At 38.6% G+C, this 25949-nt stretch overlaps 2 protein-coding genes and 1 long non-coding RNA gene across 5 annotated transcripts; 2 read left to right on the plus strand and 1 right to left on the minus strand.

Moving 5' to 3' along the window:
* The first annotated feature begins 353 nt into the window (after positions 1-353).
* On the plus strand, positions 354-14067 carry fzr (fizzy and cell division cycle 20 related). Of its 2 annotated transcripts, none has more exons than XM_017137889.3 (5): positions 354-598; positions 3356-3664; positions 5690-5942; positions 12311-12544; positions 12608-14067. In XM_017137889.3, the coding sequence occupies exons 2-5, from the start codon at positions 3543-3545 to the stop codon at positions 13433-13435; spliced, it is 1437 nt and encodes a 478-aa protein (XP_016993378.1). In that variant the 5' UTR covers positions 354-598; positions 3356-3542; the 3' UTR covers positions 13436-14067. The 2 variants fall into 2 exon arrangements, with proteins under 2 accessions (XP_016993378.1, XP_070074624.1); XM_070218523.1 differs by lacking the exon at positions 354-598 and adding an exon at positions 2442-2583.
* A 651-nt stretch (positions 14068-14718) lies between these two features.
* On the plus strand, positions 14719-25730 carry LOC108054808 (acidic phospholipase A2 PA4). Of its 2 annotated transcripts, XM_017137888.3 has the most exons (4): positions 14733-15074; positions 22406-22580; positions 23499-23951; positions 25513-25730. In XM_017137888.3, the coding sequence occupies exons 2-4, from the start codon at positions 22414-22416 to the stop codon at positions 25610-25612; spliced, it is 720 nt and encodes a 239-aa protein (XP_016993377.2). In that variant the 5' UTR covers positions 14733-15074; positions 22406-22413; the 3' UTR covers positions 25613-25730. The 2 variants fall into 2 exon arrangements, with proteins under 2 accessions (XP_016993376.2, XP_016993377.2); XM_017137887.3 differs by lacking the exon at positions 25513-25730 and having other exon boundaries at positions 14719-15074; positions 23499-24638.
* On the minus strand, positions 17108-18270 carry LOC138913906 (uncharacterized). Its single transcript, XR_011419786.1, has 3 exons — positions 17959-18270; positions 17665-17740; positions 17108-17223 (listed from the first exon to the last, which is right to left on the minus strand). It is a non-coding gene; the product is annotated as an uncharacterized lncRNA (long non-coding RNA).
* Positions 25731-25949: the final 219 nt, after the last annotated feature.

Genomic DNA, 25949 nt, shown 5'->3' on the forward strand with positions numbered 1-25949 from the left:
ATACCATCGATGCTTCTCTCCTATTGCAATCCTCTCTTTCACCGCTCTCTTTTTAGCAGAAAATGTTAAGATGCAACGTTTTCTTACATTGGCGTCGCTGCCGATGCTCTGCCGCTGCTCTGCCAATGTAAGAAAACGTTGCATCTTAACATTTCTGTTAGAAAACGCCGTTAATTAGGGATGTGAAAACACTGATAGACGGCGATAGTACATCGATACTTCCGAAAAGGGTGACCATCATCGCTCCACCGATGACTCTGCAGCCCTCGCGGTTTCCTGGCATTTTTTAGTCAATTCCTCCCGTTTCAACCAGCTTGTTTGTGAAAAACGCAACCTTTTTTGTTGTAATGTAGCAGCGCAGCCGACCAACTCGAATCCGCGCACCGCCGTCACGAACGTAGAGCAAGAAACCGCCCGTGTAACGAGACTCAAACTCCGAGCGACGGCCACAACAACCCCCAGAGCGACGGGGTTTTCCAGCGGCAGCGGCGACAAACAACAAACAAACGGGAAGCGCAGGAAAAGAACGCGTTTGCGTAGCGTCCTGCTGGCCGAGAATCAAAATTAACCGTCTTTAGCGCGTAAAACTTTCAAAAAAGTAAGTGGAAAGCGCAAGCTAGGCGGTGGAAAACGTGAAAAGTGTGGAAAAGTGTGCCTGTGTTTGTGCGTCGGTGTGTTTTAACGGTTACGTCTGTGCGTCTGGCACAGTTAACCGTCATTTTCTCCCCTCTCCCTCGCTCCGCCGCTCCCCTCCATTGCGTTTTCCACTGCTAGCTGTACATTGTGTGCGAGCGGGACGGGGCGACGGGGCCTGGGAGAGTAGTGCGATCTCACCCTCTCTCCCTCTCTCGCTCTCTGCACAATAGGAAAAGCAATAACAATGGTGAAAAAAGTACATACATAGGTGACTGCAAATTGCCAAGTTAAATATTTAAACGCAGTCTGCTTTTGGCTTATTAGATGCGCGATGTCCTTGACATAATTGCAACCGAAAAGTTGCTACGGCCATCGATTATTCCCATGCAACCTCAGCCCGTCTCCCTCTCGCCTTCCCACTGGAAAAAGGGGGTTGTTGTTGTCTGTGGTCCGTTATCATTCCAGTGTTCATTTTTGATAAGGAATCAAAGTGTATGAAAAGAAGCCACAGTAACCACATCCCACGGACTCGGACTTGTACTTCTTATCGCCCACTGCGGTTTTCTCGTATTTATAGTGCCTGGAATTTCCTTGGCATTTTCTTCTCCCACGGAGCGCTCTTTATCTTTATCCCTCCCTCCAAGCTGACCTTCCACTTCCAGCAGCCACAACAACGTGCACTAAAAATAGTACAAGCACATGGACAGAATATAAACAGATTGTCTTAGATCGCAGACGGAGTGAGGGGGACGGCAAGAGGCCAGGTTCATTGTCCTTGATCGCCTGGTGTGAGTGTGCGGGAGGGGGAGGGAGAGAGAGCGGGGTCGTGGAAAGTGGAAAGTGACTCTCCCCCGAGCGACGTGTCACCTTCCATCGAATGCACTGGGTGCGACAGAGAGGGGGCGAACGGGATCATAAAAGCAGCCAAGGGGGTGGTAATTCAACCCCCCAGAAAAATCCCCTATAATTTGTTTACTTTTGGTCTTGATAAAGTCCGTTTAATAGTCTAAATCTTAGAAAAGAAACCTAGAATTTTAAATATATATTTTTAACTCAATATATTCCCCTTAAATAATAATTAAAAAAAATAAATATTATCCATCGTGGATCCTTAAAAACTATTTAGCTGATCACGTTATTTATGATCATTATTTATAAATATTTCCTATAAAACCTAAAAGTTACATGGCTTGGATCCTCCTCAATTAAATATAAATTGAAGAAAATCTAGTAGATCACATATCATAAAAGTGTGATATCATTTTCTTCAATTGAGAAAAAGCCTTTTCTTGTTTACTAGGGGTTTCCCATTTCGTAAGCCTATTTACACCTCCCCCAGAGGGCACTACTGGTAAATCCAAGAATATTCCCCCTTTTTTATTTACACTACCCCAACTTTCACACGCCTGTTATCGAACCCTACCCCAAAGTATCCCCCTACAACACCCCATATCGGGTATTATAAGGCGCCTCCTTCTTAGCCTTATCGCTAGTGCCTCCATTTCTCGCTTATCGGCAGTAAGTCGCCGGCTTTAATTATGTTCCCGGGGCTTGAGTCATGGATTAATATTAATACAAGTAGGTATACATGCACATGTGTGTATATTTTGGGAAACAAATGTTTACTTTGTATCGGTATTCGAAGTTATCAGCACTCGGAGTTTTCAGTACCTGCCGAGGGCGGTACCTGCGAGTCAATAGCTTTATCTCTATCTTCATTCAACCCCCGACAGCCGACGAAAAAGTGAGTTTTATTTTGGAGTTGGATCAGTAACCTGTCGGTTGTTGTCTGTTGACAGTCCTCAGTTTATAGTTCTCCGTATCGGTGTCTACATATATTTTATATATTTTCTAAAGCAAAAAAATCGTAAAATTTAATAGAAAAACGGAAAAAAAACTAGCGCAGTACTACTTCTACTTACCTCGATGCGGAAGTGTTTGGCCTGAGTAAGTTTTCCGTTTCGGTTTCTGGTTACGCGGCTGTGGCTCTAAGGGTTCCTAAAAACCGGGAGAAAACACCTAGTCCAAAGGAGGAAAGCTTGCAGCGCCGCCGCAAACAAGCAACACTTAACGCCCATAAATTAATTACCACCGAGCACGCCAGAAATATAAAAGAAAAGAGCTCTATAGAAAAAAAGTGGAGAAGGGGCCTCGGAATTTCGAATAGATCGCTGGGGCGGATCTAATTAGCAGCCGAAAGGGCCGATCATATTTCTTTTACAATTTTGTGGCTACAAAATAAATTGTAAATCAGAGTTACTTTTAATATTACATATTAAATTAAATATTATATGTATATTTTGTTAGCTCTTTGGTGGTATTTCAAGCTTCGATCTTTAAGATCAGTATTTTTTTTGAAATTTCTTTTCGTATGCAGAACGCAACCGAGGGAAGATACATCCAAAATACATGACAGCCAACTCGCTGTCTCCTCGTCGCCCCTATTTATTCTATTCTATTCTGTGATTGATACGCCCCCAACGAAATGGGTGCGAAAAAGACTCGAAAATAGAAAGGCAATTGCCGGGCTGATTAGCCAGGCCCAAAGCCCAAATTCAATCCCAGACGTTGATTAATGGCTTTAAAGCCAAAATGTCGTTGTAGTCAACAAAAAACACGAAAAAACACCACAAATAAATTACAATTTTATTCAAATTCGAAAAAAAAAATAGAGAAACCATTCTAATTAATTATGTTTATCTGTTCTTCTCTCTTGCAGCACTCGTATATAATTCGTATATATATTTTCTACCAGATTTAAAAATTTTTGTTTTTTTTTTAATTGGAGTTTTATTTTTCCAAGTTTTGTTTGGTTAAATTTGTGTTATATTTTTGAAAACCAAAGGCGTTCCAAGTAAACGAAAAGCACAGGCGAGGGCACGTGGCTAGTAACAATAGCCGATAAGATGTTTAGCCCCGAATATGAGAAACGCATCCTGAAGCACTGCAGTCCCGTGGCCCGAAATCTGTTCGACAACCTCGAGTCGTCAACCACGCCCACATCACTCGATCGCTTCATACCCTGCAGGTGAGTTGGATTTTGGGCTTTTATTTATAAAATTTTTAAAAATGATTAAAAAAAATTTTTTTTTTTTAATATTTTAGACTTTAACTAGTGAAATTATTTCCAAATAAGTTGTAAACATTATTAAAACCTTTGTAGACCCCAATACCAATGTGTTACAACTTTAATGGTTGGCATAGTAATATTTTGTAATTTTAATTGAGTGCATTGAACTCTGCACAAGCCGTTATTCTTTTTGCTACGTCATCTTTTCCGCTTTCAAGGCGAAAGAACTGGCGAAAAAAGAATAATCAACGGCGGATACAAATTACCAACCTAAGAATTTCCCGCCTGGCTGCCCCTTGTTTAGCTAACGGTAATTCAATGTCCGCCGACAAACAGAAACAACAACTATACACACATAAAGCAACAAACACGAACGACAAACATGGTCAGCCGTAATTTACATAAATATAATTGTAATAGGCGGAAAACCAGTGGGTTTTAATGTTAAAATATTTTTTTTAAGTAGTAAAGAAAAGAAAAGAAGAGAAAAAACTCATATTTTATTTCACCATTTAAGAAATATTTTTTGGGGACTCAATTTAATTTTGTTAGTATGTTCTGGTTTCATTTGTTTTATTTTTGGGTTATGAAACAGTAAAGTAAATTCTTATATGCATATTTGAAATATTTCTTCCTGCATTTGGCCACAATCTGTAGGCTCTTCAGCCCAAAGAAACCAAAAATTGGCACCGCTGTTGGCCAAAGAACTTGAATATTTTTCATCTTCACTCGCTAATGAGTTCCGCGTAGAAAGAAAACACGAAAAGGAGGAAAGAAGGGAAAAGACAAAGTGAATAACTAAAAACTTCATGGGAAAACGGGGAAATTTGAACTTTGTTGTGTGCCAACTTAGGTTTTTTCTTCGTTTTGTTTTTGGGTTTAATGACAAAAACCCAAAGACGACGTGAGAGTTCAGCAAAAAGTTGGCCAGCAAAAGAAGCGAAACATTTTTCAGATGGCTAATTACCGCGTTGAAACTTAATTAGTTTCCGGTTAAGAGATGTTTATTTTTTTTTCCTTTTGCCGAAACTCGATAGAGGTTTTAGCCCCCTTTTGATTGAATTGTCATTCGTCGCGCCTGCATTTTGTATATACCTAATACCTATATGTATATTTTTCCTCGCTCAATTTTATGTGTCCCCCATCCGTTTATGAAATTTGATTTATTCGAGGTGGAAGTGAGCACTTCAAATGCGTTTGCCAGATATAATCATCAAAAAAGGGGGGGATCCTCAAATGTACAAAAAATAATACAGCAAAAACCAACAAAAGCCAACGCTTATTGCATTCGTAAACAGTTTTTCACAGTGCAGTGCAATTCTCTCACACTTGGCCAAATTTCATGGCAAATGATTATTATTTTCAGTTGTTGTGTTTCGCCAATTTTGCACAATTCGACCGTCAATAATTTTTTTGCACGTTGCACACGTTTTTTATGTTTTTAATGGGCAGAAATAATAACAATTGTTTTGCCTGGTGGGGAATAATGTGCCAGACGATATGGCTAAATTGAATTTGAACGCGTTTGCATAAATTTATTTAGTCTACGTTCTGTGAGTTGTGAAGTGCCCTCCCATGATTCCATTGTGGGGTTTTTATATAAATTATTTATGTAAGGCTAAGTATTTTTTGATGTTCTCATTTACTTTTCTTCTTTATCCCATTGTTGCAACGAAACGATATCTTCCTTCGGTCATGGTCGTCGAAAAATCTAAGAAAAAAATGGGGAAATTAGGGGGAAATCTTCTAAATTCATTTATTAATTTATTCAAAGATTTAATAATATTTTTGAAAATTACAAACAAAAATTAAATAATTCAAGAAAGTATAGACATAAAATCTGAAATATAATCCCCCTTTTTTGTGAAATCCTAGCTACGCCCCATGACCGCCTAGGTTCTTCCTGTTCTAGCGATAATTAATGGCATTTTCATTGCATTAACATTTTCGTGTTTTCCTATCTTTTCCGCCTTTTTTCTGCAGAGCGAACAACAACTGGCAGACGAACTTCGCGTCGATCAACAAGTCCAATGACAACTCGCCGCAGACGAGCAAGAAGCAGCGGGACTGCGGGGAAACGGCACGCGATAGTCTGGCCTACTCCTGCCTCCTGAAGAACGAGCTCCTGGGATCGGCGATCGACGATGTGAAGACCGCCGGCGAGGAGCGGAATGAGAATGCCTACACGCCGGCCGCGAAGCGGAGTCTCTTCAAGTACCAGTCACCCACCAAGCAGGTGAGTTTTCCATTAACATTTTTCATTTACCCGGAGGTTTTTTTATGTTGGTTTTAATTTGGAGAGAAGTTTCGCTAAAAACGATACTTAGATTTAAGGTAACTGAGAATGAAAGTAGGTAATAAATAAAACTAGAGATTTCTGCAAAATTATCAAAATAATCGAAATGTTAATGATCGAAAATATCGATTTTTTAGTTCAAAGAAAGAACGGTTTAAATATTGATGTATCAACAAAATGTTGTTTTATGTTTTGAGATCGGAATATTTAGTAAAACTAAATATATCGTTTGCAAAAAATATCGAAATTATAGGTATCATAAAATCTACTAAATTTCGTTTTTGTGTAGAAAATGTCCCCCATAAAAATGCTGGGAATTCTCTAAGCTATAAAGGTCAGCGAATTTGACTTTTGATTGAGGTTTCACAGTTTCACAGGGGCATTGTGTGCTGCAGAATGCATTTAATTGAATTTGCAGTCGGTGTTAATTGAGGTTTTCTTATACTCCCTTGAGATGAAAAAGAAAAGATCTCAAACGGAAAGTTGAATAAACAGCAAGAGAGATGAGGTCGTGGGAAATGGAGATTTTTTGTGAATTCTGTTTAGGTTTGTTCAATTCTTGCAGTAATATTTTGAAAAATAGGTATTTGATAAACTTGTCTCTGTGATTTTCCTCCAAAAACGTTTTCCCTGCCGGGAAAAATCTTGACCGGCATTCATGACTCCCCTTCTGCGTCCATCTAAGAATCTATTGATCCGTGGAAACCGGTTTTTTTTGTTTTGTGAAAAGTCTTATAGTCTAAGACGAATCGGGAGAAAAGTTGTTCGACCAAAACCCGAGGTGAACACACTCTCTTTGATTCCAGTGCGCGCGTGATGATGGCCAACGTGTTTGGAGATCTCTCCCCGTCCATATAAGTAGTATATAGATCTACTCCATCGTCATTTAATTGTATACATATATATACATATAGCTGGTGGACTGATTGTTCAAGTGTTTGGACCAAAAATAAAGTAGATAAATAGATAAAAACAAACAGAAACAGAAATACAGATGTGAAGTGGGGGGAAACTATTGCCACTTGTCATTAGATTCGTGGCTACGCCGGTGATCTCCCCCGTCAACATTATCGCCATCCTCGATCATAATTATTATTATTGCAGACCTGACATATTTGCCTGCTTATCAGATTTATGTTGCCTCAATTGGCCGCTCGGTAAAATGCTGAAAAAAAAAATTAAATGAAAAAATAAATAAAGAGGTACGTGTGGGGCACGTCCGCTGACCGACCGTCCGTCCGTCGTTGTCTTTTGCCCTTCTTGACTTTGTTGGATATTTTGCTTTGACTGATTTTTGACAGTTGACACGTTGCCGTAGCAGCAGAAGCGGTAGAAAAATCATCAGCAGCCAACAGCCAAATGGCCAACAAAAATAACAAAAGCGAGTTGGAAACAAATAAGTGAGCAACACACGCACTCACTTCAGATAAAAATACAACAAAAATAGACGTTTATTTGAAAGCGACGCGGTGAATACCCTTTGAATTGGGTCGCTTAGATTAATAGGTTTTTTTTTTTTTTTCTTTTACTAGATTAATTGCATTTTCCTAAACAAACGTATATTTTCCTGGAATATTTTAAGATTTTCTTATGTCAAGGTGTCGTATTGTTTACAGGTTGATTTAGGATGTTTTTATAAGAATTATATTCTACTTCACTTCCATCCAGTTAAATAATTTTAAATATTTTTAATATGAAAAGTTATGTCTTCTTGGGTATTTTTAAGGTCTATTTATAGGTTGAAATAGGATTTTTTTTATAAGAAATATATTTTTTATGAGTACCCAAACGTCCCATTGTAATAACAGGGTATATATATTTAATGGAAAGACTGAAAGAAACGAAACTTGAAGTGGTTCAAAGAGACCGGACCACAGAATTCTCCATCTTCAACTACTACTTCAGTGGTCTAAAACGACACTTGAGTCAATAACTGAGATCTCTGTGTGCCCATTTAACCCACGAAAAGAGGGATGAAATCACTTGGAGCAACTCTTTTTCATTTTTTTTGGTTCTTGATTAATAGCGAGTTGATTTCTTTTGGGCCTAATGCTTTTGCCAATTGGCAACTGTCGAGAGCTAACTCGATTTTCTCTGTCTGTCGCCCCAGCTCAATTACTCACCCACAAATCGCCGTCCATTCATCTATATCACGCCCACACAATTAACACGCCACTCCCCTTTTTTTTTCATAGGGCCCTTATGTTTTTCACTTTTTCATATTCCATATGCCTCTGTGGTCACAACAAACAATATGTAATTCAATTATGTGCGGTCGCAAAGTTATTGTCATAAATAATGTAGTTGAAGGTGGGAGGAGGGAGTCCAATCTCCTAAGGTTTTTTCGTACAGTAGTTTCTCGTTGTCCAGCAGTCACCGAAATATATGGTCTCAACACTTTTTTAGACGTTTGCCATTGTTTTGATTGAAAAATTGGGGATTGGTTTGGGTTTTTGGGTTCATTGACGAGTTGAAAGAAGTATGTTGGAATTTTTAGTTCTCTATGAATGGGGGTTCATTGTTAGTCAAATATTGTAGGAAATATGTGTGGTAATCTATTTTGATTAGAATATTTATAGTATTAATTAGAAATTAGAGTGATACTATTCTTTTATATTTTTATCTCTTTGAATTACTATATTTTTTTAATGGTTTTGAAAGCCTGTTAAAGTTTTCGTTGTAATTTCTCAGATTTAATTACTTTTTCTTCTACTCGTAGAGTTGTGAATTTCGTGCCAGCTATTTATATTTGAGTAATTACTATTATTTCTTTTTTTTTTCAACAATCCAATCACTGCTGCTTTAAGTAACTATAATTTAACACCCCTTTACCAACCGATTTCGTGCACCTGCTGTTGTATTATTTTTTTTTCCATCCGTCTGGCTGCCCATTTCGAATAGCCATTAAGGGGAATTATAGAAAACCGACTACTCACCAGCCCCCATATCATACCATACGATACCAACCCATACCATCGAAATCTCATCGTTTATAGTTTGTTTTTGTTGTCTCCGCTTTTATTGTTATTATAATTATTAATTTATGCAGCAGACATTTGCATTAACATCGCATTAGCGATGACTATTTTCGTGGCAGCGTGATTAAGTTGGTCCGAGATCCTACGATCCGAACCGAGATCCCAAACGATCGGAGCGACAGGTTCAGCATTACCATTAAACATGGGTTAACCACTTCTTTTTAAAATCACGCTTTTATTTCCCCCCCTTCTTTTTTTGTTTCTTGTATTTTTGTTGTATTTTTTCTCATTTCATTTCTCAGTTCTCGCTGCTGGTTGGTTGTTTATTTGTTTAATTTATAAGCCTGCCTCCAAGCGCCGCCCACAAACAAAAAGAGTAAAAATATAGAAGATATAAAAAAGCAAGACTTAACAACAAATGCCGGCCGGCAAGTTGGTTTTTTTCTTCTTTTTTTGCTAGCAACTCGCATTTTTGTTTTTTGTTTGGCGTTTGCTGAGCGGAATGAATGAATGATGATTGTTTTGCGGCACTGTGACATTCTATTTTGTACCAGACTGTACTGCAATTAACAGAAAGCCACTAATTAAATAAAACCATTACCAACTTAGGGACTAAAATTACACATTTCAAAAGATTTATATACACAAAATATGATTATAAAATCTTGGAAAATAATAAAATAAATGTTCGAAAAATATTGATTGTAAAACCACAGGAAATCATAGAAAACAGACTACGCTAAATATTGTAATTAAAATAGTAAAAAAAATGTTATCAAAATCTTAAAAACAGGCAAAAAAAGTTAAAAAGCAAACTAAAAAGTTGAAAAATATCTGATAAATAGGTAAAGCCGCAAGGTTAAAACAAGAGCTCACTGTGCGATTTTAATCGGTTACCAGTTGTCGGATTTCCTTTGGTCATTTGTCAGTGGGCTTTACGGCCCCTTTAACCCCCTTTATCCCCCTCGAACTTAAAGCGTTTTAACAATTGAATTTCTAATAGGCTTACCACCTCGCTTTTTTTCTTTCTTTTTTTTCTGCGCCCTGCATGGCATCGAAAAACATTTAAATTTAATGGCAGTTGCTTGTACGCTTTATAGAGTGGTTGGTGGTCAAAAAGGGGAATCAGGGGTATCTGAAGTTTTTTAACTGCCTTCATAACATTCCCAGAAAATGGAAGCAAAGACCCCGAAAACCATTAAATTGCTGGCTTCTTTTTTGCGGTGATATATTTCTGTAATGCCATTTTTTTCCAAAGTGTAAAGTGACCATTAAGATCTCCACACACGCACTCATTTATTAAGATATATATATCTAAAAAAAATCCCAAAAATACCCAAACCAAGTTCTGTAATTAAGTTCTGTGTTTCTCATCTCGTTTGCTTTTGGCCTCTCTCTGCTAATTGAATTAAATTTTCATTTTAATTTGCTAAACGAATTAAGAGTGGCGGCATGACGTCAAGTGCTTCTTTTTTTTTGGGGTCAGGTCAAAGCACCTCAACCCTATCTACCATACACCCCATATGGTATTCCGATATGTGCACACTTACGTGTTCACTTTATCTGGGGGTTCGCTATGTTTGCCGGGATGTTTGCTCACTTTATCGGAGTCGTAAGCGCGAGAGAACCTGACCAAACCCATAATGACAAATGCCGTTCCAAATAAAAGAAACCAAACTACATTTCGGGCATTACGAAAAGCGATATGCGACATGAGTCGAGCTTCAAGTATTTATAACAAGTTAACTTTTTTTAAAGTTTTAAAAATGACTGTGAAACCCATGCGTCAACTTATTACTCAGCTCAAAAATGGTAGCGATTAGTCGACACGAATGTGCAGAACTTTATTTTAATCATTTCTATAAATTAATTGTTATCCAAGTAATGTGGAATTTGTGTATAAATTTTCGGTGTATGTTTTAAGATTATAATTCTTTTGAAAGGGAAATCTAGGAATCAACCTGGGAATTCATTTTCATAAATTAAAAACAAATGTCTTGCGACACGGAAACGAATGGGGAATATTCTTCCCTTTTAATAGAATGCATTTAGAGTTGTATACTCCCTTGTAAAATATTCCAGAGAAAGCACCCTATTCATTAAATTTACATCTCCATCCGCCACGAACTTTTCTTCATTTTTCCCACATTGCATTTGGCACGCACAATTCCGTTTAGGCTTGAATAGTTTTCGAGACTCACGCATTTCAAATGTAATTTGGTTGCGTAAGAGGGGCAGAGGTGGAGGTCCGATGACTTTAACTACTGGCCCTTTTTACGCATACGCTTAACACACTTCTCTGCTCTGCCCGCATTTTCTATGCAAACAAAAGAGCTCCCAGCGAAGCGGAATGTGTGCCAAATGCGAATTGTAAGTGCTACACAGAGATATTTGTACTTAAAACACGAAGTTTGTTTATATATTCAGTTTATATATTTCCGGTCTCAAGTGAAGAAGAACTATATAATATATTATTGTAATATTTGAAACCCATTATTTGTCTTTAATTACAATTATTACATTATAATATATTTGTTAATAATTCATTTAATCAATGTTTTCAATAGATAACCGTATTTTGATATGAGATATAGATCGATTTTGGATATTTTAGATTTTATATATGATATAATATTACATTATTTAAAATTCACTCTTCTTATTTCTAAGTTTATTTTATAATATTTCTGGATTTTAAAGACAATCCCATTTTTTGTGAGATTTAGATACATAAATATTTTTATATTTATATATGATATGATAACACACACTTTTTAATGAGATTTATATAGATTTTTCAAAAGACATTTCCACTTTTATTAATGAGATTTCGATACATAGATTTTAGATTTACATATGATATTATATAAGTACGGTTGTGATATCTTATTATAATATTACATTATTTACAAGTTTTTTTTTAATATTTTATGAGACAACCGCATTTATTTTTTAGATCTACATAGATTTTAGATACCATAGCTATCTTTTCGTTAGGTGTACGATAGAAGGTGAGGCGTCTGATGGGGAGGAGGAGTAGCTTGTGACCAGGGGGAGGGATTACGACGCGGTCGCAACTCTTAGCACGATGGCGTTAATTGCTGAACGCCAAGTACGCGGCCAGCAAACAAAGCGAACTCCGCTTTTTCCCTCTTTTTTTCACAGAGCCCCCAATTGAGATGGGCATTTGCTTTGGCAATTTCTTGCTCTGCTGCAGCAACTGGAACGCCAGCTGCTAATTGCTTGTACAATCAATCCAAGCCAATCTAAAACTAAGCTTCTATTTTCGAATCCACTTACTCAAACTTATATTCTTGCTTTTTCTTTCAGGACTACAATGGCGAGTGCCCGTACTCATTGTCTCCCGTTAGCGCCAAAAGCCAGAAGCTGCTGCGATCGCCCCGCAAGGCCACGCGCAAGATATCGCGCATACCCTTCAAGGTGCTGGATGCGCCGGAGCTGCAGGACGACTTCTATCTGAATCTGGTCGACTGGTCATCGCAGAATGTCCTGGCCGTGGGCCTGGGCAGCTGTGTCTACCTGTGGAGCGCCTGCACGAGTCAGGTGAGTTAATCTACGAGGAAATCCCTTAATCATGATCTTAATCAATCTCCTCTGCCCTTCTAGGTTACCCGCCTGTGTGATCTCAGTCCGGATGCGAATACGGTGACCTCGGTGTCGTGGAACGAGCGCGGCAACACGGTGGCCGTGGGCACCCACCACGGCTACGTGACCGTCTGGGATGTGGCGGCCAACAAGCAGATCAACAAGCTCAACGGCCACTCGGCACGCGTGGGTGCGCTGGCCTGGAACAGTGACATCCTATCGAGCGGATCCCGCGATCGCTGGATTATCCAGCGCGACACGCGGACGCCGCAGCTGCAGTCGGAGCGACGGCTGGCCGGGCATCGGCAGGAGGTGTGCGGACTGAAATGGTCGCCGGACAATCAGTACTTGGCCAGTGGCGGCAACGACAATCGGCTGTATGTGTGGAACCAGCATTCCGTGAATCCCGTGCAATCGTACACGGAGCACATGGCGGCCGTGAAGGCGATCGCCTGGTCGCCGCACCACCACGGACTTTTGGCCAGCGGCGGCGGGACGGCGGACCGGTGCATCCGCTTCTGGAACACGCTGACGGGCCAGCCCATGCAGTGCGTGGACACGGGCTCGCAGGTGTGCAATCTTGCCTGGTCCAAGCACTCCTCGGAGCTGGTCTCCACGCACGGCTACTCGCAGAACCAGATACTCGTCTGGAAGTACCCGTCGCTGACGCAGGTGGCCAAGCTGACGGGCCACTCGTATCGCGTGCTCTACTTGGCACTCAGTCCCGATGGCGAGGCCATCGTTACGGGCGCCGGCGACGAGACGCTGCGATTCTGGAACGTTTTCAGCAAGGCGCGCAGCCAGAAGGAGAACAAATCCGTGCTGAATCTGTTTGCCAACATCAGATAAGGACAATAATCCAAGGACCGAAGACTGAGCGAGGCGCCAAAGGCAACACAACACTACACAAAACAAAAGAATATGAAAAGTAAAACCAAGCAAGCAACTAAAACCAACTAATCAACAAGCCTATATGCTATATATACAAACGATTCTTGTTCATCGGTCGTTAGTACATTTTAGTTACCACAGCAGCAATAGTTTAAATAAATTTAAGTTAAGTCCTCTGTATAGAACGGTTATTAGCAACATTTATGTAGGAAAACACATGCAATTTATGAAGAAGGAACATCAATTAATGGCTGAAACAAGAACTGAAAAAAAAACTGAAACTAAGTCTATATAGGCCCATATAAATATATGGAAATTGTAAGTAATTGGATTAATAACAACAACAATACCACACTCACATAATCTATATATAATTTACATATTTTGTTTCTTTTCTTATGTGTCTTTTTTTTGTACACTACACCTAAGAGAATTGGATACATATATATTTTTTTTGCTAGTCCATAAGTAACTAACTTTATTTCAAGCCAACATTTATATCCCCCCATTTCACTCACCACCCACAATCATACCAGAACACACTATGTATATTAAATAAATTTATACAATTTCAAAATGTGCCCAAAAAAGTATGCTTGTTTTTCTTATCCCTCGGCCTTAGTGGAGTTTGAAACCGCGAAACGGTTACGCGGCTTTGGGGCTTAGTGGAGGCTCAATCCAATCGGGTGGAGCCCGTGTGTCTGCTAAAAGCTCTTCTTATTTTTATTCTTTTTGCACTTTTTCATCTTCGATTTCGTGGGCGTGGTCAGGGGCGTAGGCAAGGGCGGCTGCAAAGGGGTTTTTGAACCAAATTTGTAGGCTTTAGAAAGGGGTTAGATTAATTGCAATATAATATAACAATATAGTTTCACTTTCAATTTAATTTTAGGCAATTAAAAGAATTTTCTAAAAGCAAAATACTAGAATACAAGGTTTAAAAAGTGAAATTTCATGGTTTTTTTTCTTTAATCTTTAATCAATAAAAATGGTTGATAAATGGTTTATAAATAGTAATATAATTAATATTAAGACATTTTTCAAATAATTCGTTTTAACCAAAAATCGTAGTTAAATTTACATTTTTAATAATATAAACAAATACTTTTTTCTTGGTTATAATAATTGAATAATATTTTGTATGGCCAAAACCCCCTGGGCCACGCCTCTGGTCGGCCTGCAGCTTCCGCTGGCGACGACGTCGGCGATTTTGTTGTAGTTGTAACTCGGTTTCTGTTTCTTGGCCTGGCTCTCTGCTTTTCGATTTGTTGGTGTTTTTGTTTTCATGATTTTTTCTTGTCTTTTTTTGGTTTTTGGCCAAGTCCAAGTTTAACAGCGCTCGACGCGCCAGAATCAAGTTCAGTTGCGCCGCAAACGCGTCGCGGAAATGTTTCGCTGCTGCTGCTGCAAACCGTCCCAAAGAAATCGAAATTGAAATTTCAGTTGAAATGAATTAAACGAACGCGCCGCCGTCCTGCAATTGAAAGAATTCCTACCAAAATTCCCGCATCCTTGTCAACCGTTAGCAAAAAAAAAACCGATACAGCGAAACGGGAAACTAACCCGTTAAATATTTCACTTTTTCCCCTACCGTTCTCAGGTAAAAATTGTGTGCGTTTTTTTTTTTAGTTTTTAATGTGAAGTGCGTACAGCTGTCCTTGCCGTTTTGTTATGGTTTTTCCTGCTGCTGCCTTTTGAAGGTCACTCACGCACGAAGGCCGCGCCCAGGGGGTGGTGGCCCATGTGGGGGGCGGAATGGCCGAGTGGGCCAAATGTCAAAAGGTGAAGGCAGCCAGGCGGCCTTGGGATTAAAGCACAGCTTTCCCTGCCAACTGACAAGTGAAAGTGAGAGGAATTGGAAGCTGAAGAACATAAAAACAAAAGTCATTTTATAAAGATCGATGATCTAGAATTTTACAAAACCAGGCATATTGTTCTTAAAATTTTAGTTTAATATTTATGATCGTTTACGGAGGATTTTTAATTCTTCCACCAAAAAAATGCTTCCACCAAAAAAAAATAAATAATTTTGGAATATGCCTTAAACTTTAAAATCATCAATCAAAGGCAAGGAAATCCTTTAAACAAAAAAATGTGTTCCACTTGTTAGATTTTAAATTCACAGGACTAAACCAGCATAGTAAAGAATATGATGATATTAAATTATTTTTAAATACGATTTAGTGTTATTAAGTTTTCTAGTTCTAAGAAATAATTAATTAAGATATGTTATTTTGTTCACTCTTTAGGGAGGAATATAATCAGTCCTGAAGTAGTAAAAAATTTAAATACAATGGGAACTTGTAGAGAGGATTAGAAAGCTCTAAATAGAAACTCCGTATTTTCTAGCATTTTTTGAACACAGTATGAACTCTTGATGAATTTTCATGGTTTATCTCTCAAGATTACCCTTTCATGTAGTAATGAAACCCACCACTTGGAAACCCCACCCAGTGTCCCAAAAAAAGTCGTCTCTTCGGAAGAACCTCTTGGCATTTGGCCAGCATTTGCATGTCAAACACTTCTCATCTCGAGTCGGCCGATTTGTGGACATATCTAACTGGCAACTTGGTTAAATATTTGAGTGGTCGATAAGCAAGATCTGCCCATCATTTTTTTGGCACATCCAACATTCAATCCGCGATGGCATTACCTCGACAAGCCGTGAAATTTGCTCAGCGATTAGCACACGTGGATATATCGCATTTGTGCGGGAAGGTCAGTGATTTCTGATTTGTATTTTTTCTGTGGTTTAGTTAAATATTCTTGACCGTTTTCGCCAATTGCGAAAGTCAACAATATGTTCTTGACTAACTTCCGATCGGTTTTACCCATCCCAAAAAAAGTCTAAGAGCTGTGAGAGTCGCTTCCTCTATTTCAGGCAATTAACGCCTTCGTCTTTTTTTCGATTTTCGGTTTTTGGTTTAAGTTTCACTCTGAATCTGAGTCTGAGGTTCCGATAGTATAGACCACCTTTTGTCTTTCGACCTTGAACGGGGGAGGGGGGCGTTCAATGACCGGCACTGTCCAGTTAGCTTTATGCATATTGATCCGCCTTCCGATCGAGATTTGTGCCAACACAAAGACGCGCCTCTGTTTGGCTTTTGATTGGCCCTAATTCGATCGTCTCCGGATGACACCACTTTATGATCACTTTCCCAAATCGCATGCTTCTTATAAAATAAGATATCGCCCCTAATTCGATCTTCTCTTTATGCACTCATAAAAAAAAATCGAAGAATTTCCTTAAAATCTAGAAAATTCTTTCTTGAATTTTTGCCAAAGGCGACCTCACCTTTGTTTCAAGAAATGGTTTTTTTGAAAGGCACCATTAAAACCAGAAAAAATATTTCTTAAAACAAGAAAGGCGATTCTTGTTTCAAAGGTGGTTTGTTTCTTGTTTCAAGAAATTAAATTTCTTAAAACAAGAAAGGGTTTTTTAGAAAGGCACCTTTTAAACAAGAAAAATTCTTTCTTCTTTAAATTTCCCTTCAAGAAATTTTATTTCTTGATTTAAGAAATAATATTTCTTGAAAGGAAGTTTTATATTAACACTGAAACCCTAAAAATAAAATGTAACTTGGTTTTTTCTTTTGCATAATATATTTTTTTACATTTAAAACATTTAACACTTAACATTTAAACATTTTTAAATAACACATTTTTGACTCAAGAAAACATTATTATTACCCAAGGTCTGTTGAACTTCATATGACCTAAGGTGATCCATTTTCTTCGCCTTTCCTCATCTATAAAAAAAGAGTTATTGGGATATCAATGATTTGTTTTTAGATAAATAACTTTTTTGAAATAATGTAATGTTAATAATAGCCAAAATACAAACACGTTGGACAGACGACCGAGAGAGAGGAGCAAGACAGGTAGAAAATGAAGGGTTGAAAATCGAATTTCAGACAGAGAGAGGCACGGGAGAGACACGTACATACATACATATATATTTACATACAGTCCTTTGCGCGAAGGGAGACCGAATGTAAGCAGGGCAGATAGTGTCAGTTTTAAGAAGGTGAAGAGAGAAACGTCGCGACGCGTAGGTCAAGCGAGCGAGAGAGAGGAGCAGAATATGAAAGGGTTGAAAATCGGGTTTCAGATCGGGTGAGCCGCGTACATGCATAGATATTTACATGCATACATAAGTATGTCAAACAAATACAACATATTTTTCTTACCTTAGAAGGTTTTAAAACAAAATTACAGCTTCGACAAACAAATTATTTGGCTGATGCAACTGCAGGTATTTTCACTCTGAAAAATAAATAAAATGCGAGTAATAAGATAAAGTTATTATAGAACTGTACACCCACAAATTTATGTACAAATGTATGTATGTACGTAGCTCTTAGCTAAAAAACAATTCACCTAAATTGGTATACGCTTGGTAAAGAGATTTGAAATGTATCCTTTAATTACATACATACAATTGTACGCCCGCTATACAAAAAATTATATACATATTTACATACCTTAGAATATTCGGAAAAAGGCTTCACCTCTTATCCGCTTGAAAATCACGTCCATCACTCACGAATTTTTTTCACAACTGACGCTCGGGGGATCAGAGAAGTCGGTAGCCGGGTAGTAGTCGGGCCCATGGTGGAACTATACAAGGTGGTCTCGTCAGCTCTGCTGAGGACGTTAAATATGTTTACCTCTCTGTCTCTCTTAGGCGATAGAATGAGATAGCTAGATAGAGACTGACACAAATAACGTCCTCAAAAGAGGGCAGCTCTCGCGACGAGATCACCTTGTATAGTTCCACCATGGTCGGGCCGAGTAGGCCCTTCGTCCCACTTCGTTTTTCTTGTCGTTAACATTCGGCAGCCGAAGGAAGTCAATGGCTACTTTCCTATATTCTAGGGTCATTTCATTCATATATTCAAAGGTGATTTTGTCCTTAAATACGTACAAAAATGTTTTGGCTGCGACGGCAAAACAAGCATATGAGATTTTCATTTTTCTATTTTTAAGAAAAATTCTTTCTTGAATTTTTTCCATCAAGAAAGGTTTTCTGTAATCAAAGGACAATTTTCTAATAACAAGAAATTTTTTTTCTATTTTCAAAGGTAGGCCGATTCAATGGCGAGATTTCCAAAATTTAGAAATTAATTTTTATGAGTGTGATCTTCAATTTGTTAATGATTTAATGGGGTGCTAATTGTGAATATAACAAATATTCATAATTGAAAGTGTTAATAATATTACTTTTTAATATATCAATATTAAAATAATAGATTAATTTATCACAAAAACCCAATCGACTTGAGATGATCATTAGATTATTATGAAAAGATAATTTCTTTCTATTTAAGATATAAATTTTTACATATTTTTTAAGTATACATATGTAAAATTTATAAAAATCCACTTAGCAATTATAACTGAAAACCCTTATCGATTTCTGTATAGAATAGCGGGCTGAACGCATGTATTCTGTACTTAAACTTGACCTCATTTTGTCCAGAGGACAAGGACGGCGATTCCTTTATGAACGGGGCACGTCGGAAGGTAAAGGTCTGTCTGCTCGGCGGCAATTACAGCGATTATCAGCCGAAAGATACAGATACACGGCTGTGACAGTCCGGCAATTACCACGTTTCAACTGGAGTGGAGGGGGGATTACAACTTGTTATTGTGGCTTTTAAGAACCAGCGTTTTCATCTGCAGCGTGACATTCAAAATGCAAACGAACACCTCAGAAAACCAGTTTCGGATGCGTCCAAGTGAAGGGCTTCACCAAAAAAAAAAAAAAAAAAGATAAAAATAAAAAAAAAATCCAAAAACAGGAGATCGTTGATTGATGATCCGATCTGTGGACTCAAGACACGCCTGTTGACGCTCAAGATTTTAGTGGACATATCAAAGTTCAAACTTTGACCAAGGTACAGAAACATTCCCCGGGGTTTAACGGCCCCCAAAGCGCCACAGTGAAACCTCCAACACGCGGGTCACAATTTGCCAAATAAAACTTCGGTCATATGGGCTTTGAATTACATGCACTCATATCGTTAAACATTTCGGAAAAGGGTTTTAATTCGTTTTGTCTACACGTTTTTAGCTTACCAAGTAATTACTTTATATTTAATTTTTACACAAAGTTTTGATGGTTACGAAAATAATTAGACTTTCAGGATAGGTTTCTTGGGGTCGGAATAGGTTCTAGATCAGAAATATAAAATCTTATTATAATAGATTAAAGGTACTTACTTTCTTGACCGCAGTTGTGGGTAGTCTAAAGTCATAAGAAGTTTGACTGTAATCCCAGACGATTTGATCCGATGTTGATCTCTTTCTGCTGAGTGACGGCTTAAAGCCAAAGTTATAGTGTCTATAAACGGTTTAAGTATCTGTTTATTATTTTTGTTTTTTTTTTCGGAATTTATTTGGGAGTTTGGTCAATGTACTTGAGGTCTATAAACACTCCGTTGGAATTGCAAGTAAGCGAACTCGATTCGCTTTTGATTTTGAATCTGTTGTTTTCGTTTTCTTTTGCACTGGCGCGATGGAAAGATCGAAAATCGAAAGACTGGCTTATTATGCCATGAAATTAAAAAGCCAAAAAGCAAAAGCATTGACATTGAAAATTATGCGGACAACAGAGATCCAATATGTTTCAGACAAGAAAAAAGAAGAGAAGATGCTTTATAATAATGTGTTTACACAGAGTTACTGGCGTTCACCGATAGAATAAAATGGAATGGTGTGGTAATTGATTACCAATTGTTGTCACTTGTCGGTGCGAATTATTAATGCGAATTGCGATTGATGGAGTCCATAAATAACCATAAATAACATCAAATAACAATTGATCTGCGGGCGAAACAATTCGCGAACGGAGTGACAGCCAAGTTCAACCGATGACAAGGGGGCAAGGCTCCGCCTCTGACTTTTCCCAGGGGCGCAGTGCGATTACTTGCAGGGGGATATTGATAATATCTCAATAACATGTGTCTCTGTCTTTCGGACACATGTTTTTACTGTGTATAAGATTTATTTCCATTCCATTTCAAGACTAACCTTTTGAAACCCTAATCAATCACGAATCAGAGATATATTTTATCGGTCCTTCTTCGAAGAATGTTTGTTTTTTTTTACGAATTGTATTATTATGTATTTTTCTTTAAAATAAATAAGTATGATGTTAATACTTCTTGAATTTGCTTAATCATTTAGTAGTCATTTAAAAATTTGGCTAGGAAGAGAGGTAAAACTCTGAAAAAAACCCCCTTTTTCATATTTAAAAGGCTTGTTAATTAGCCTAAGCCCCTTATTTAGCAGTTTTATGATAGTGAATATACAAAACTTTAAACGAAATTATTTGTTTTCTTTAATTATAGGATATTATGATGTTTAGGGAAACAAAACAAATAAATAGATTAGGACAAATATTTTTATATTTTAAAACTTATTAGGAACAAACCTACGCACATGGTCCAAAGTTCTCACGCTCCCCTCTTTTCCATCCACTTTGCACCTCTCTTCGCCCCAGTTGCAGTGCTCTCTCCCTCTCCCTCCCACGCACAGTGGGAACAAGTGAACAATTGTGCAAACAACATAAATAATACTTACATATAACAATCGGGCGCAAGGTGTCATCATTAATTATTCTCCCGCTTTACAAGCTGAGTGGAACGTGATGGGTAAAATTGTTCCTTGGCCTGGCATTAAAAAAAAGTAACCAGATAATAACGTAAAGTAAACGCCAAGCAAACAGAAGAGAGAAGAATCAAGTTAGCGTTATAGTCATAAATTGTCGTTATTTTTTGTCTTATTTTTTACTATTTTTTCTATTTTGACTAATTAACAGAGCCGGCCTGGCCGGTGACCTTCACCTTTTGCGAGTTTGGCCAACAGAAAAGGTGAGGAAGGCAAAGAAGAGAAGCCAAAGAATTGGTAACAAGCTGACGCCTCCACCTTCAACTGACCCACAAAAAAAAAGAGCGGCGCCGGTCTTCCTGACTGTTTTTTTTTACAATTCAAAAATATTTTTTTTTTGTTTTGCCTGAAGAGCGGCTCTTGGGGTAGGTCACTATCTCGGGGTCTCTTCCCCCTCACCCTTCTCCATCACCAACTTAATACCGTTCGTTCGTAAGCCATTGCCTTTTATTTTGCAAATCGTTTTGCCCGTCTTCGTTTTTTTATCTTTGCCCACGATCATTTGTTTTGCGCTGCCTTTTGTTTTGATCGTTGGCTTTACAGTGGTGCGAAATTATAATCAATCAATCAATTTCAGGCTCCAAAATAATTATAAGAATTTTTTTAGTTTTTTAAGTATTTCAATCAAAAACAGAAAATATAAGAAAAAATTATTGTGAATTCCTCAATATAATTTTTCAAAAATTCTATAACTGTTCAAATCTTAAATATACCTAACCCTTATGAATTTTATTCCGGAATCTTTTCCCAATTAACCCTAAACTAAAGCATCAGTTTTCGTTCACTGTATGTGCAGCATAACAAGACGGCATAAAAATGATAATTTGAGCATATAAAACAAGTGATTATCATAACAAAATGTCAAGCTTTGTTATTCATACATGTAGATGATATTGATAGGGCTTTGCGATGATATCTGCCTAATGATTCATATGATCTTCAATGGACTGGAAGTTATGGACTCCAAACCACTGTGCACAGTTATGGATATTTGATTCTGTTCGTGGCCAGAGGTCATCTACGCGGTCCATAGAAATGCAAAAAGCGAGTTGCGGGCGATCGGATCGGCACTCTGCTGTTAATGATGGCCCACATATCATACCATATACCCTCATACCGTATCGCCTCATTATCGCGTCGTCAGTTCGGCCAAGCAGATCTCGCGCCGGATCGGTCACGCCCCTTCCTTCTCCGAAATCCAAAAGATATATCTGAAATCCGAACCCCCGAATCTTCTTGTTTCTTTCCGGACATCAGTTGGCGCCATGAGGGAACCGCTGCCCGTGGCGGTGGTGACGGTGGTGCTGCTCCTGTGGTTCGGCTCGGCGGTGCCACCCACTTCTGGATCCGCGGTGCTCATCTCCGACATGACCATGAGCGTTATGGTGGAGCTATCCTCCCGCCATCCCTTCTGCAAGATGCACACAGATCGGTGAGTTTACTAACAAATTGTATTTTAAGTTAGATTATTATTATTTTTTAAATAATCATAAACTATTATATCATAGAACTTCCATGAATGTACTTAAATAATATTTGGATTTAGTAACTTATATACGGAGAAGACCCTAAGAATTTGTTGAACTATTATTAAAATTCTTTATAATAATGAAAAATATTAATATTACAGAAAATATTTTCATTTCTTATCTTATAATTCAGAATTATTTTATCTTAGAAATTCCACATATACGGAGAAGACCCTTAGAATTTGTTAATATATTATTAAAATTCTTTATAATCCAGAAAAAGTTTGGTATTACAGAAAATATTTGTATTTCTCATCTTATAATTCAGAACTAATATTAATCCCTATAAAATAATATATCACAATGATTTATATATATTTTTAAAGGAGAAACCCCTTACAATTTGTTGAAATATTATTAAAATTCTTAATAATGCAGAAAAAGTTCGGCATTACACAAAAAAATATTTGTATTTCTTATCTTATAATTTATGACTATTATTAATCCTTATAAAATAATATATCACAATGATATAAATATGTTTTTAAGGGAGAAAACCCTTACAATTTGTTGAAATATTTTTAAAATTCTTTGTGATACAGAAAATGTTCGTTAGAAACTATTTGTATTTCTTATCTTATAATTTAGGACTATTATTATTCCCTATAAAATATTATATCACAATGATATAAATATGTTTTTAAGGGAGAAAACCCTTACAATTTGTTAAAATATTTTTAAAATTTTGTTTGATACAGAAAAAGTTTGTTAGAAACTATTTGTATTTCTTAACTTATTATTGAGAACTAATATATATATATATAATTATAAGGATATAAAATAACATATACTAATCATTATTTCTGTTTCCTCCCCACCAGCGGCGATATCCAGCGGATGTTGCTGCAGTCGGATCCGCGTCGCATCCGCCAGGTGCCGCGCGAGTCGGTGATGGAGCTGGAGGAGGTGTGCCGCCGGCAGGGATCCTACGGCCACGAGTTCCGCGGCGGCCTGGGCTTCATCTATCCGGGTACCAAGTGGTGTGGTCCGGGCACGGCGGCCACCAGCTACGACGACCTGGGCGCCCATGCTCGCGAGGATCGCTGCTGTCGGGAGCACGACATGTGTCCGGATGTCCTCAATGTGGGCGAGTGCCGGCGGGGACTGTGCAATCGGGGGACCTTCACCAGGAGCCACTGCGACTGCGATGCTCGATTCCGGCGCTGCCTGCAGGCGGCCAACACGGAGACGGCCAACACGCTGGGCGCCATATTCTACAATGTGGTGCAGGTGACCTGCTTCCAGGAGCGGAGTCCCTGCTCGGCGCACCAGAGGTTCGAGGACTTCTACTACCGCACCGACCACTGCCCGGCGGAGTTCCGGCAGGCGGATCTCTACGTGCCGCCGCACGGGGACAATCTGATAGCCAAGATCCTGGCCCATCCGCAGGGTCGGGCCCTGGCCGCTCCCGCCTGGTCCGCGCCCGCCAAGTCGACGGCCCGCCGCTGGGGCGTCAAGTTGGCCAGCGTCGGCCTGGCGGCGGTCAATATCCTGCGCGAGGTGGTGCAGCGACCCCGGCTCCTGTGGGACAGCCTGCAGGCGCCGGTCAGCCGGGAGCTCCCACCTGCCGCTGGGTATCGGCAGCAGGGCTATCGCTACGAGCGACCCGGGCCCTCGTCCTACGGATATGGTGGATACGGCTACGGGGGCTTCGATTCCACTTGGAGCTAATGGCCAGGGTTACGAAGGCCCCCGTCCAAGACTGTTCCCTGGATGGGTCGATTCGTTGGTATCTAAACGCCTTTAGCGGTCGGAGAGAAGTCCAAAGAATATTATAATAGCACCCAAAAAAAAAAACGATATGAAACGTAGTTCGGTTTTACATTATTTAAGATCAATTTTAAATTTGATATGCGGCCAGGTAAATTTGAACTGGTTGAAAAGAGTGTTTCATGTAAAAACGATATGGGTTTGGCATGACCTGAAATTTACATGGCCATATCGATTTTACGGGAACATACTTTTTTATGTGTAGGGTTTCAGTCACAAAAAAAGGGGTTTTTGGGGTTTTATTTGTATAGTTTAAAATTAAAATCTTATTGTTTTCGGGATTTTCAAAGTCACATAACTTTAGAAAAGAACTTCTTTGCCAAAGAAAAACGCACTTAAACTAAATTGCATTGTCAACATATCGTCCACTTATTTCCAGATCGTCTTAAGACAAAAGACGTGATTTCCAAGTTAATGACGCAGATATATTCGCTTTATCCTGCTTGGTATTCCGTTGGAGTTTCTTTATTAAAGGTGTTTATTATTCTGGAAAGGAAAAGTTTCATTATCATAGTCTTACCATCTTCGTGTGAATCGAGAATAAGTCGTATTGTATTGTTCTCATACAATACGCATTTAAATTAAATGCTATAAATGGGTTTTTCGCAAGACTCCCTTTGTGAGCAATTGAGTGATATAGGTTTTTAAGGGGATTACAATTTATGATAAAACCAGGGGTTCTTTTAAAAATTTGTTTTTTAATTTTAGAAGGAATTTAATTTTTTTTTGGAATAACTGTTTTAAATCAGAAAATAAGGAAATATTACCCAAACCATTTCGAATATCACATTGGACCCTCTCCGCCCGTTAAATGGTTTGAAGGACCAAAAAATCGACTCACCTCACTGTTCCCGTTTAGTATTAGTAGTCATAAGTTCTAGCCACCTAGCTGCATGTGTGATTGCCATTAATGTTCTGCATGTCCCGTGTTCACTAGTTACCTAGTTCCACCTGTAGTCACCAGTTATCAGTCACCCATAGCTGTGCTGTACAAATAAACTCACTGAGAATCGCATGCCTACGCTCTTTCCTTTCCGGTTATCCGATTTGATTCGATTTGACTAGAGCCGGATACAATCAAACGGAGCAGGAGGCCATCTGCGCCCAGTGGCAGTACCAGCCGTCGGAGAAGTATGTGCCCAGCCAGCCGAGAACCTCCTCTTAAACACAGAAGTTGACGACCTGGACCAGCTCACGGACTCATGGAAACGGTTACAAATCTACAAGGCACTAGATTATCCACTAGCTGTAGTTATCCTCGATTGCAATTCTCAAACCTGAACGCTAACGAAAGCCAAAGATCATAACTAGATGGCGAAAATATAAATATATATTTTCATATATTGAACGCATACAAAACAGATCTATATATATACACGCGAAACGTACATATAAATAAATATATTTACCAAGATCAGAGTAATGGAGTGTTTTTCTTTTGCGCCCAAAGGTATGCTTCTTGGGATTTTTCAGATCGGTTCCTAATTTTCAGTAACCACCCA

Source organism: Drosophila takahashii, chromosome X (assembly GCF_030179915.1).
Source record: "Drosophila takahashii strain IR98-3 E-12201 chromosome X, DtakHiC1v2, whole genome shotgun sequence".
Classification (NCBI taxonomy): Eukaryota; Metazoa; Arthropoda; class Insecta; order Diptera; family Drosophilidae; genus Drosophila; species Drosophila takahashii.